This window comes from Piliocolobus tephrosceles, chromosome 9 (genome assembly GCF_002776525.5).
Source record: "Piliocolobus tephrosceles isolate RC106 chromosome 9, ASM277652v3, whole genome shotgun sequence".
Classification (NCBI taxonomy): domain Eukaryota; kingdom Metazoa; phylum Chordata; class Mammalia; order Primates; family Cercopithecidae; genus Piliocolobus; species Piliocolobus tephrosceles.
Window position 1 is genome coordinate 38,418,721 of NC_045442.1, and position 12,445 is coordinate 38,431,165.

The 12,445-nt window shown below is 46.7% G+C and overlaps 1 protein-coding gene across 2 annotated transcripts in view; it reads left to right on the forward strand.

Moving 5' to 3' along the window:
• The window catches only part of SORBS1 (sorbin and SH3 domain containing 1), a 252,584-nt gene that overhangs the window by 218,779 nt on the left and 21,360 nt on the right, over positions 1-12,445 (forward strand). The window contains exons 24-27 of one of the 2 annotated variants that reach the window (XM_023206238.1): positions 3,131-3,245; positions 3,399-3,524; positions 5,506-5,700; positions 7,513-8,286. In XM_023206238.1, the coding sequence (XP_023062006.1) occupies positions 3,131-3,245; positions 3,399-3,524; positions 5,506-5,700; positions 7,513-8,286 (1,210 nt within the window). The remainder of the gene's footprint in view (positions 1-3,130; positions 3,246-3,398; positions 3,525-5,505; positions 5,701-7,512; positions 8,287-12,445) is intronic. The other variant, XM_023206236.1, reaches the window with a different exon arrangement.

Genomic DNA, 12,445 nt, shown 5'->3' on the forward strand with positions numbered 1-12,445 from the left:
TTAAGCCCTTCAGTCACTTGGTTTTACATTTTCCCACAGTCAGTTACTCAAAAAAGCATGCTGCCGGGGCCAGACATAGTGGCTCATGCCTGTAATGCCAGCACTTTGGGAGGCCAAGGCTGGCAGATCACTTGAGGTCAGGAGTTCAAGACCAGCCTGACCAACATGACGAAACCCTGTCTCTACCAAAAAATACAAAAATTAGTCAGGCGTGGTGGCAAGTGCCTGTAATTCCAGCTACTCAAGAGTCTAAGGCATGAGAATTGCTTGAACCCAGGAGGTGGAGGCTGCAGTAAGCTAAGATCACGCCACTGCATTCCAGCCTGGGGAACAGAGTGAGACTCCATCTAAAAAATAAAAAATGAAAAAAAAAAGCATGTTATGGAATACTTGGTTCAACAAAGTTAAACAAGTTTCTTTCCCCCGGGTCTTCTCAGAGCCTCTGCTGTGCTGATGTACACTGTGATGCTCCAAAAAAGATCTAAAGCAAATCCTATTTCTCAAACCCTCTCACCAGCAGACCTGGTCGCGTGGTTCTTTGGGAGCTAGGGGTATAGTCCACAGTAGTGGCAGAATAGGGCCCCAGGTTTCACATGGTAGACTTCCATCAGCCACAACTACTGACTGACCCCTCAGTTCCTCTCTCACACACAAGTGTATCCTTTGCTTAACAGTAGGACCATTACGCTCCCACCCCTGTCCACAGCTGCGAGATACCTAGTATAGTAGAGTCAGGAGCCTGCAGGTCTCCATAGCAGTGAATATGCTGAGAGTCTTGCTCACCTATGTGCCTGTGGTTGGGGGTGAAGGGAGAGGGAATTCATAATGCCCCCCAAAGAGGGCTGTGGCAAAAATGCAGCCCGAGACATTCGTTCTCACAGAGACAAATGCCCACATCCCCTTTACAGACCTCTTGAGGGTTAGAATCCTGTCTGCTAATGTGAGACCCACAAAGGCTGCCTTGTGCTTTTATTCAGCACAGAACTGACTTTCTATAGTTTTCCAGATGTGCCCTCATTGTTCGGCCAGCACCCCTCACATACCGTGGGACTTCCTGGCATCCTGCAAAGTGAGCACACCCCTTCCAAGTTACAACTGGAGACCTTTCCATCCTATTGGTTTGACACAAATGCAAAAGATCTAGGTCATTTTTTTTTAATTCAAGAAAATGTTACAATCTTAAAATTATTTAATTCAAGAAAGAGTTGTAAGGGCCAGGCGCAGTGGCTCATGCCTATAATCCCAGCACTTTGGGAGGCCGAGGCAGGCAGATCACCTCAGGTTGGGAGTTCGAGACCAGTCTGACCAACTTGGAGAAACCCCATCTCTACTAAAAATACAAAAGTAGCTGGGCCTGATGGCCCATGTCTGTAATCCCAGCTACCGGGGAGGCTGAGGCAAGAGAATAGCTTGAACCCAGGAGGCGGAAGTTGCGGTGAGCCGAGATCACGCCATTACACTCTAGCCTGGGCAACAAGAGCAAAACCCTGTCTCAAAAAAAAAAAAAAGAAAAGAAAAAGTTATAATTTTTATCCTTAAGTTTTCATTTTGTTTAAAATTTGCCTTTGTCTAATTTTTTTTTTTTAAAGAGTCCTGGTTAAAAATTAACATCATCTGGGCCAGGCGCGGTGGCTTACGCCTGTAATCCCAGCACTTTGGGAGGTCAAGGCAAGTGAATCATGAGGTCAGGAGTTCAAGACCAGCTTGACCAACATGGTGAAACCCCGTCTCTACAAAAAAAAAAAATTAGCCGGGCATGGTGGTGCGTGCCTGTAGTCCCAGCTGCTTGGGAAGCTAAGGCAGGAGAATTGCTTGAACCTGGGAGGTGGAGGTTGCAGTGAGCTGAGATTGTACCACTGCACTCCAGCCTGGTGACAGAGTGAGACACTGTCTCAAAAAAATAAATAAATTAATAATAATAATAATAATATCATTATTAAGGCAAACAGAGGAATGGATATGGAAAAGTTGCAAAGGGGCACAAAGAGCATTTGAAGGAAAATCTGCTTTTCTTTCCAACATCACTTTTCCATGTTAAAAAGCAAAGGAATTAGGCCGGGCACGGTGACTACATGCCTGTAATCTCAGCATTTTGGGGGAGACTGAGGCAGGAGGATCACTTGAGCCCAGGAGTTCAAGACCAGCCAGGGCAACATGGCAAAACCCCATCTCTACAAAAATATATATGTAACAATTGGCCAGGCATGGTGGTGCATGCCTGTAGTCCCAGCTACTCAGGAGGCTGAAGTAGGAGGATCACTTGTACCCAGGAGGTTGAGGCTGCAATGAGCCGTGATCATGCCACTTGCACTCCAGCCTGGGCAGCAGAATGAGACCCTGTCTCATGAAAAAAAGTAATGGAATTAACATTTATTGAGTGTTACCTACCTGTACAACAGGCACCATCCTAGCTGTTTATTTTTAGTTTGTTGAAGCATTCTCCAGCAACTCTGAGTTAGCTCCAAGTTCAGCTAAAGAAACAGTGTCTCAGATTAAGTATTGTGTCCATGGTCCCAGAGCTACTAAATTTCAGAACTGGGTTTTGGACCAGATCTGCCTAACTTCAGAACCTTTCTACTGCATGATGATACAAAGACGGATGGTAAAATGGATGGGTGGACAAATGGTGAAATTGATGGAATGATAGAAGAATGTCAATATATCACAAATAATTTGAGGGCAGTTTAAAGCAACGAAGGCATGTCCTGCCTTAGGGCATAGAAGAGGATAGTGAAGGTATGCAGAAGGAGACGCTTTTCTTCGTTTAACAAACATCAATCAGTTAAGGCAGCTGAGTGCATTGCTGTGTGTTGCGTAAATATTCTGAGCATAAGACAGCATTCACAAAAAATGCATTTAGAAAACCACAATAAATTAATAAGGCCTCTGAGCACTTTCAAGGGCTAGTCAATTTGAATGTTAACATCCATCCTGCAAAAGACTGGAAAAATGCCAAATGTGATGTAATTTCCTGAATAGTGGGGTTCTTACTTCCAAATATGGAGTCCCCTCTCTGGAATTTGTACCCTTTGACCCCACTTAAAAGTCTTCTTTTGCTACAAAACTGAAGTGTCTTAATCTTACACATATTGAAACATCTGCTAAAATGCCGTTGACCCTCTGTTGACAGGGAGCTTCCTCTGCAGAAGGGAGATATTGTTTACATTTATAAGCAAATTGATCAGAACTGGTATGAAGGAGAACACCACGGCCGGGTGGGAATCTTCCCACGCACCTATATTGAGGTACCGCAGCCCCTTTTCTTTCTAAGGAAAAGCCTGACCGTGCCCAAAGCACCATTTATTTACTAAATGCTTATGTTTTGTTTCCTCCTTTTCCTCTTGTTTCCCTGCTTTCTTCTCTTCCCTTGTTCTCTTTTACCTGTTTCCCTTTCTCAGCTTCTTCCTCCTGCTGAAAAGGCTCAGCCCAAAAAGTTGACACCAGTGCAGGTTTTGGAATATGGAGAAGCTATTGCTAAGTTTAACTTTAATGGTGATACACAGGTAGAAATGTCCTTCAGAAAGGTAAGCTGCCCTTCTCATGCCTTGCTTTGGGGCTCTCTTGGATGGCGCAGCTATGTGGGGAAGTGTGGTGTTGCTATCACATCCCAGTCTGGGGGTGCTGTCTATACCCTTAAGAGAAGTATGCCAATCAATAATTGCATTAAGGGCTGGGCACTGTGGCTCACGCCTGTAATCCCAGCACTTTGGGAGGCCGAGGTGGTTAGATCACTTGAGGCAGTTTGAGACTAGGCTGGCCAACATGGTGAAACCCCGTCTCTACTAAAAATACAAAAATTAGCTGGGCATGGTAGTGGGTTCCTGTAATCCCAGCTACTCAGGAGGCTGAGGCAGGAGAATCATTTGAACCTGGGAGACAGAGGTTGCAGTGAACTGAGATCACTCCACTGCACTCCAACCTGGGCAATAGGGTGAGACTCTATCTCAAAAAAAAAGAAAGAATTGCATTAAGGCCTATAATCCCAGCACTTTGGGAAACCAAGACAGGAGGCTCACTTAAGGCCAGGGGTTCAAGACCAGCCTGAGCAACATAGCAAGACCCCGTCTCTATTGAAGAAAAAAAAAAAAAAAAGAATTGCATTAAGGGCATTTGGAGAATTTTCTGAGGTAAGGTATTTTTAAAATAAACCCTAGGCTAATATCAGGGTTTAACTGTATTGAGCTCACTGATTAAAGATAGTATTTCTGGAGTCTTAGACATCTTTTATAAGCTGTTTTCAACCAACACTTACCAACTAATGATGTGATAATGCACTGTTTTGGGGACTGGGTTTTACAATATATTGGTGTGACCTAGTGGAAAAAACAGGTGCATTAATACCAGGAGAAGTTTGAAAAGCTTTGAACCCAAAAGGCACAAACCAGCTGTGCAGAATGTGGGAGTTAAATACTTTTTCCAAGCCACCATTTTCTTATAGAAAAAAATGAAGATAGATGGCTCTCCGCTAGGTGGTTGTAAGAGACTTAGGTGAAACAGCTTATGTGAAGCCCCCAGCATGACACGTGGTACCTGGTTTGTACTTAGTAAACAGGAGATGCCAGTATTATTATCATCACCGTCATGCTTATTCAGACACAATTACACTGTGCAGAGAAGTTCTTCTTTCCAGAATCCAAACACTCTACATGGCAAAATTCTCTGGCTTGCTAAAGTTACTAAGTTACTGATTTTATTGAGGATTGAGGGAAGTGAGTACATGGGTTAGAAAAAGATGAGCCATCTTATATGACACTGGAAGCAACCCAATTTGCCCTACAGCAGGGGATCAGTAATTAAATCATTATATGTATGTGCAACAGAATACCCTGCAGTGGTCCATTAAGCTGTGCAATGCCATTAAAAATCTAGAATTCAATTTTTGATAAAGAAGGAGGTTTACTATGTACTATTAAGTATCTTTTAAAAAGCAAGTTGGAAAAGTATGGAAATACAGTTCATACTCAATTTTTATAAGAAAAAATATGTGAGGTTTAATTCACATGTGTAGAAGTAAATCTGGGAAGTCCATATGCCAAATATTAATAGTGTTTATCCCCAAATGACTATGTGATGGGTGGTGATTGTTTTCTGCTTTATGTTTGTGTTCTGATTTTTCTATCATGATACATTATAAGTATTTATAATGCTACAAAAGAAAGAAAAAGAGAAACCCCCCAAAATCTTTGCCTTAGAGATGAAGATTGGATATCTGTTTCACATTAAATGAGTCAAAAACACTACATTTGTTCCCTGGCTTAGGGGCACAGATCTGATGTTCTCCTTTACTAAAATACTTAAAGAACCAAGCTAAACTTCCCAGCATCAAGGTAGCTCCTCTGCCATTAGCATCCTCATCCCAGTGGTGGTGATTCCAGATTCAGCAGGGAATGTTTTCCTGAGCTAAGCATGTGGTAAACAATGCAGGACATTGAAACATGCAGGCAGAGGCCCCAGGCATGCAGAGGCATGCTAGGACAAGGACCCTCTCTTTGCTGTGTCTTCCAGGGTGAGAGGATAACACTGCTCCGGCAGGTAGATGAGAACTGGTACGAAGGGAGGATCCCGGGGACATCCCGACAAGGCATCTTCCCCATCACCTATGTGGATGTGATCAAGCGGCCACTGGTGAAAAACCCTGTGGATTACATGGACCTGCCTTTCTCCGCCTCCCCAAGTCGCAGTGCCACTGCAAGCCCTCAGGTATCTAAGCTTCTCGTCACTGGTTTTCATACTCAGCATGTGAGTTTTCTTAGTCAACAGTGCTGTTGGCACACAGCCTCTCTGGGGAGGTTTTTGAGCACTGCAATTAAAAACTGTCTGCAGGAGGCCGGGTGTGGTGGCTCACGCCTGTAATCCCAGCACTTTGGGAGGCTGAGGTGGAGATCAGCCTGGCCAACATGGTGAAACCCTGTCTCTACTAAAAATTCAAAAATCAAAAAAAGATGGCAGGCACCTGTAGTCCCAGCTACTCGGGAGGCTAAGGCAGGAGAATTGCTTGAACCCGGGAGGCGGAGGTTGCAGTGAGCTGAGATCACGCCAGTGCACTCCAGCCTGGGCGACAGAGTGAGACTCAGTCTCAAAAAAGAAACAAAAACTGCGGGAAAGCAGACTGTACACTGGACTTTGTCTTCATGCATACAAATGGCCTTTTCCAGTGCTTGGTTGAAGACATATTATTATCTCAGGGGAAAAGGAAGAGTCAGATAATTGCTCTGGGAATAAGGTGACTGGGGAAAGAGAAACAAGAGCCTTTATCAGCTGGTCCCTCCTGGGTGAAGCTGTTGGTGTGGGGACCACCACTGTGTCATAAATCCCATGGTCCAAGTGTGGTCCTCAGTCATCTTGGCCAAAGTTGGCCTGCAGAAGACAAAGGCTGAAAGAGAGACTTACACCTTCTTCTCGTCAGCCACATAGACCAGATCCAAAGTATTCTTTGCATTCACTGGAACCAGGTGACTGGAACAAGTAACTTACAGCATCTCAGTCTCAGTGGGCTGAAAGGATGTAGGTTTATAGGCATAGTAAGATGTTGGCTTTCCCAAACATTAATTACGAATAAACTTGTTTAGAAATATAAACTATTCCAAACTGATCCCCACTTTCCCAAAGCCAAGAAAATGTCAGAACCTTGAGTTCAGGGTGATACGGTGGGGGTGACATCCTGTGAAAAAGTCCAGCCAAACCACCAGGTATATTGTAAGGAGGTTGGCAGAGGAACAAGAGTAGGACCTGCGGGCCCAGGTTGACCCTGAGACGGTGCCTCTTGTCTGGTCCTCTGATTGTTTCCTCCTCTGACACCTGCTCATCACTGACTCCAGGAGAGGGTTCTTGGCAGAAAGCATTAAACAGGCTGACCCAGGGCTCCCTGCACAGTGATAGCCGCATCCTGTTGTCTTATAGGACAGCGTGTGTGACTGGGGCGGGACATTCTGCTTTGTAAGGATGCAGAGAACTCGGCTACATTTTTCACTTGACTGCAGCCAAGAGTGATTGTAAAACAAAATGAGTACACTACTCATACTCCTCTCTGGAAGACTCTGCTGAGCTCCCAGAGAAAATAAAACCTCAGGGAAGGGCCATGGCAGTGCGGGGTCACCTTTCCCCATGGTTCCGGGTTAGGGATCTGGATGCACAGGGGCCGGGGGGCTGGGATAGGGAGCTTCCAGTGGGTCCCTTTGAAAATCCAATTCTGCAAAGCAGGCCGGCCTCATCCGTCACTACTCTGACGGGAACTTCTCTCCATCTCCACACCTCTGGCTGCTTCCTCCACCCACTGCCTGCACACATCAGGCTCATGTTCACACATGCTCACACGCACACTCACCCATCCTGGTTTCTCCCCAGATGTAACCCAAGGATTTCCTTTTTGGACACCAGAGTGTCCTTGCTCATCCTCTCCATTTCATTCCTCTGTATATACCCCTTGTGATTATTTTCCTTCTTTTTCCTTTATGCTGACACTTGTACCTTTTGCTTCTTTCTTTTGTTTTCCTCTCTCTTCTTCTTTTTAAGTTTTCCAGTCACAGCAAGCTCATCACGCCAGCACCCTCATCTCTGCCCCACTCCCGCCGAGCCCTGTCCCCCGAGATGCACGCCGTCACCTCTGAGTGGATCTCGCTGACTGTGGGGGTCCCAGGCAGGCGTTCTCTGGCCCTGACCCCACCCTTGCCTCCTCTGCCAGAGGCTTCTGTCTATAACACTGACCACCTCGCCTTGTCACCAAGGGCCAGTCCCTCCCTGTCTCTCAGCCTCCCCCATTTGAGTTGGTCAGATCGTCCCACCCCACGGTCAGTAGCTTCTCCACTGGCCCTACCTTCCCCACACAAAACCTATGCCCTAGCACCCGCTTCCCAGGCTTCCCTTCACATGAATGGAGACGGTGGTGTCCACACGCCATCTTCAGGCATCCACCAAGATAGCTTCTCGCAGCGGCCACTGGGGAGCTCTGATAGTGTCGTCTCCCAGCTTAGTGATGCCTTTAGCAGCCAGAGCAAGAGGCAGCCATGGCGCGAAGAGAGTGGACAATATGAGAGGAAAGCAGAGAGGGAGGCAGGCCAGAGAGGCCCTGGCGGACCCGAGATCTCTAAGAAGAGCTGCTTGAAGCCTTCAGACGTGGTCAGGTGCCTGAGTACTGAACACAGACTCTCAGATCTCAACACCCCTGAGGAGAGCCGGCCCGGCAAGCCCCTGGGTAGCGCTTTTCCAGGAAGTGAGGCTGAGCAGACAGAGCGGCATAGAGGTGGCGAGCAGGCGGGGAGGAAAGCTGCTCGGAGAGGTGGGAGCCAGGTAGGACTGCAGCATGCCGCGTGTGCACTTGGCGTCTCACTTGGCAGGGTGGGCTGCACGTCTCGCCCCGGTCCATCTACGGAGGCCAAGTGAATGCTGGTGAGACCATTTGCTTGCCTCGGGAGCAAAGAGATGGCCCCGGAGGGAATGGGGGGACATGAATTCAGGTGCCAGGGCTGGATACAGTTGGAGGGAAAGGACAGGCTATATCTGACCACTTGAGGTCATTCGGAAGTTATCTCTACTTTGAATGCCTCCTGGCCTGCTGCAAGGGCCTCTGAGAAGGCGGACCTTCCTCACGTCCCATGTATGCCTTGGAGATGACCCTCGGTTTGCTTTGACTAACACAGCTGAGAACACCAGGCTTTGGTGTGGTGGTGTGGTTTGCTTTTATGTAAGATGCACTTTGTTTCCATAACCCATGGTGCTCTGCTAGTGCTCGGTTCTGTCAGGTCTTTGTCCTGTCTCGTGTTTGTGTGGGAGCGCGGGGCCTTTGTTTGCCACGCAACAAAGGTGTTTTGGTTCTGGAGAGGAGAATGCAGGTCTCCTGGGGCCCTGACTGACATGGGGTATCCTTGAGTAGGCATGCCAGGTTTTTGGGTGAGTGTCCCATCTTCTCTCTGGGTCAGCTACAAAGAGTGCAGCATTTGGGCAAAGGTAGCTTTAGGGTGTTTTGAGACCTGAAAATTTTTTTGGAGAAATGAACTTAGCAACTCAACAAATCACAATTCTGATTTTGGCTATGCTATTTACTACTGCTAAAGTCAAAGACTTTAGGCAACTCCTCTGAAGCAACCAGGTTTGAATGCCAGCTCCACCTCTTACTGTCTAGTGACTTGGGAGTTACTTCCACTCTCTGAGACTCAGTTTCCTCATCTGTAAAATGGAGATGATAGCACCTATGTCAAAGAGTGGTTGAGTACAAGGGCTTATGATCCTGGGAACATGGTCAGCACTTTATAAATGGAAGCTATAGAGCCACCATCTTGGGTGATCTAGAACTGCTTCTAGAACTGAGAATATTCTTAGAACCTCATTAGACCCAGATTGAGTTCCTGAAGATGTCTGCAAGCCATTTATTAAGTATCTAGTATGTATGATGTCCACAGTAAATAGTGCTTAACCCTTAGGCTTGCAAACTCAGTTTCCCTTTGAGGCTGTAGTTATTCCATCTATGAATAAGGCCTGCAGGTACCAGCCTCTGAGCAGAATATAAGGGTCATTTGTCTCTCCTCTTGAGGACCCTAAGTTCAAGGCTCCTCAAAACAAGAAGGAGCCTACAAACATAGCAATACCACCAGGGCAATAATAGAGGCATGCTTGGGGGGCACAGGAGCACAGAGGCTTGAGACACACTAGGCCAGACTTCCAGCTCCAGCCAAGCACATGTGGGCCCATGGGTGGGCCAGCCCATCAGGAGTAGGGATCACTGAGGGTGAGCCAGCATGGGGTAGTTTATAAGAAATCAGGCTTACTCTTTTGCTAGAAAGCCACTTAACCTCTCACATGTAAAGTAGGAGTGGAAGCAGTCCATCCCTTGTAGGGCAAGGATTCAATGAGGTAATTAATGGAAGTTAGTGCTTGGCACGTGCCAAGGCTCCATATGTGGGATCTCCCGCTGCTGTGTGAGGCCGTAGGAAAGCAGCAATACCTGGCAAAGGCTTTGCCTGGCCCTGGAACAGGTTGAGGAAAAAATAGAAGAGGTGGTAAAGTGGCTAGTTGAAAAGAATTAAATGTCTCTGACACAGGAACAATTCTATAAACGTTCTAAGTCAACCCAAGGCACCCGGGGACATCCTTATCGTCAGTGTTGAGTCATCATCCCGGCCCAATTCCAAGATCCTGTGTGTATAGGAAGTGCGCACGGTGCCGGATCTCCGAGTAAGGTTAGGGGTATACGCTTCCTGCTTCCTAAGGCAGGATAGGAGTGGAGTAGCTGGCAACACTGAAGATTATGTTGATTGGAAAATCAGGCTTGTTGAAACTTGGTGTTCCTTTCTTGGTGGGCCTCCAGACCCCAAGTGTACCACTTCCTGTCCCCTCCCTTCCTTCTGCCCTCCTGGCACAAGCCCCTTTTCCATGGGTGTGCCCAGGCTGTGGCCTGGGGCTTGCTCCCCCTTGAGAGCTGCCATTTGTGTGAAAAGGACTGCGCCCACACCTCCCCTTTAGCCACCTCACTTTCCCCTCCTGTGACTGGAGCAGGAGTTGACAACTCTGGAAACGGGGTCCTTCAGAAGAGGCTCATGTGTCTTGGGCCCCCTTTGGGTGACAGACATGCTAAAAATGGAAAGGACTTATATGACAACTGTTTTCTGGCAGCCCTATCAGAATGACGTGACCACAGGCTGTTGCTTATTTGGAAAAATGCATTCCAGATCAGTTTGTGTGTCAAGAGAACTGTCAGCCATTATGATCCTTGCTGAACTAAAGAGCTGAAACAAAAGTTCACTTTTATTATAGGTGTTGGGGAGGTGGGTTGACAATCTGACCCATAATGAGAGGGAATTTTACCAGAGAACCTTAAATGAAAAGATATTCTGAAATGTTATGATCATGTACTCTTTGAAGCATTTAGGATATTTCCGGCAGTTTGCTGCAAGAGATAGAGAAGGGTGAACATCATCAGGGCTTCCATTTAGATGTAACTTCTAGGAAGTTGTTGGGGCCAAGGGAAAGTTTCCCTTTTGTCCTTTGAAGTTTCCCTAAAAATTACTGACAAAAAACAAAAAATTTTTTTTCTTTTCTTTCTTTCTTTTCTTTTTTTTTTCTTTTTTTGAGACAGGGTCTCACTCTGTCATCCAGGCTGGAGTGCAGTGGCACAATCTCATTGCAACCTCTGCCCCCAGGTTCAAAACTCCTTCTACCTCAGCCTTCTCGAGTAGCTGGGACTATAGGCACATGCCACCGTGCCCAGGTAATTTTTGTTTTGTTTGGTAGAGATGGGGTTTCACCATGTTGGCCAGGCTGACCTCAGACTCCTGACCTCAAGTGATCCTCCTGCCTCGGCCTCCTTGGATTACAGGCATGAGCCACCACACCTGGCCAAGAAGCAAATTAATAGGAGAGAAGGCATACAGTTTTAAGTGACACGGGAGCCTTCAGAATGAAGACCCAACCCCCCAGTGGGGTGCAGAAGCTTATACCATCTTGAGGTTACAGAAGAATGGGGGCTCAGAGGATGGCCAAAGACAGGTTATGGCGGTAAATCAGATTTTAAGCAGCAAGACACGTTATGGGAGGGAGAAAAGTAAGGCTTGGCTAGCAAAGGGGGTCCTGTTATTTAGATGAAAACTCACAGGTAGCAGCCTCAGAGAGAATAGATGGTAAATGTTTCTTTTAGGCCTTTAAAGGTGTCAGACTGTCAGTTAATCTTTTCTAGATCTAGACAAGGGAAAGCCTCAGAGAAAACCTGGCTGCATCAATGCAGATTTTTCTCTATAAATACAAATGTCCTGCACAAAAGACAGCATTGCAGAGCTACCTGTTTTTGCTGGCTCTCTGACAGCCATCCCAAAATATGTCAAAAAATATATTTTGGAGTAAAATATTCTGATTTCCTTTAACACCTTTCTTGACAGCCTCCTCCACCCCTGCATGAGTGGATTCAGTGCTCTGACTTTGTGCTGCCACAGCCCCTGCAAATGGTCTGAGTGAGTGAACCTCTCTCAGCCCCCTTTGCTTCCCTGTGTTCCCATAAAGTATCAGTGCTCCAAGGGCAAGACCATGATACCTGATGTATGGAAGGCACTCAGTGAATATTTGTTGAATGAAAGAAAAGGCAAGCCGGACATGGTGGCTTACACCTGTAATCCCAGCACTTCGGGAGCCTGAGGCAGGTGGATCACTTGAGGTCAGGAGTTTGAGACCAGCCAGCATAGGGAAACCCCATCTCTTCTAAAAATACAAAAATCTCTTCTAAAAAATAAAAAAAAAATCAGCTGGGCTTGGTGGTGCATGCCTGTAATCCCAGCTACTTGGTAGGCTGAGGTGGGAGAATCACTTGAACTCAGGAAGCAGAGATTGCAGTGAGCAGAGATAGGGCCACTGCACTCCAGCCTGGGTGACAGAGCAAGACCCCGTCTCAAAAAAAAAAAAAAAAAAGAAGAAAGAAAGAAGGAAGGAGGGAGGGAGGGAGGGAGGAAGGAAGGAAGGAAGGAAG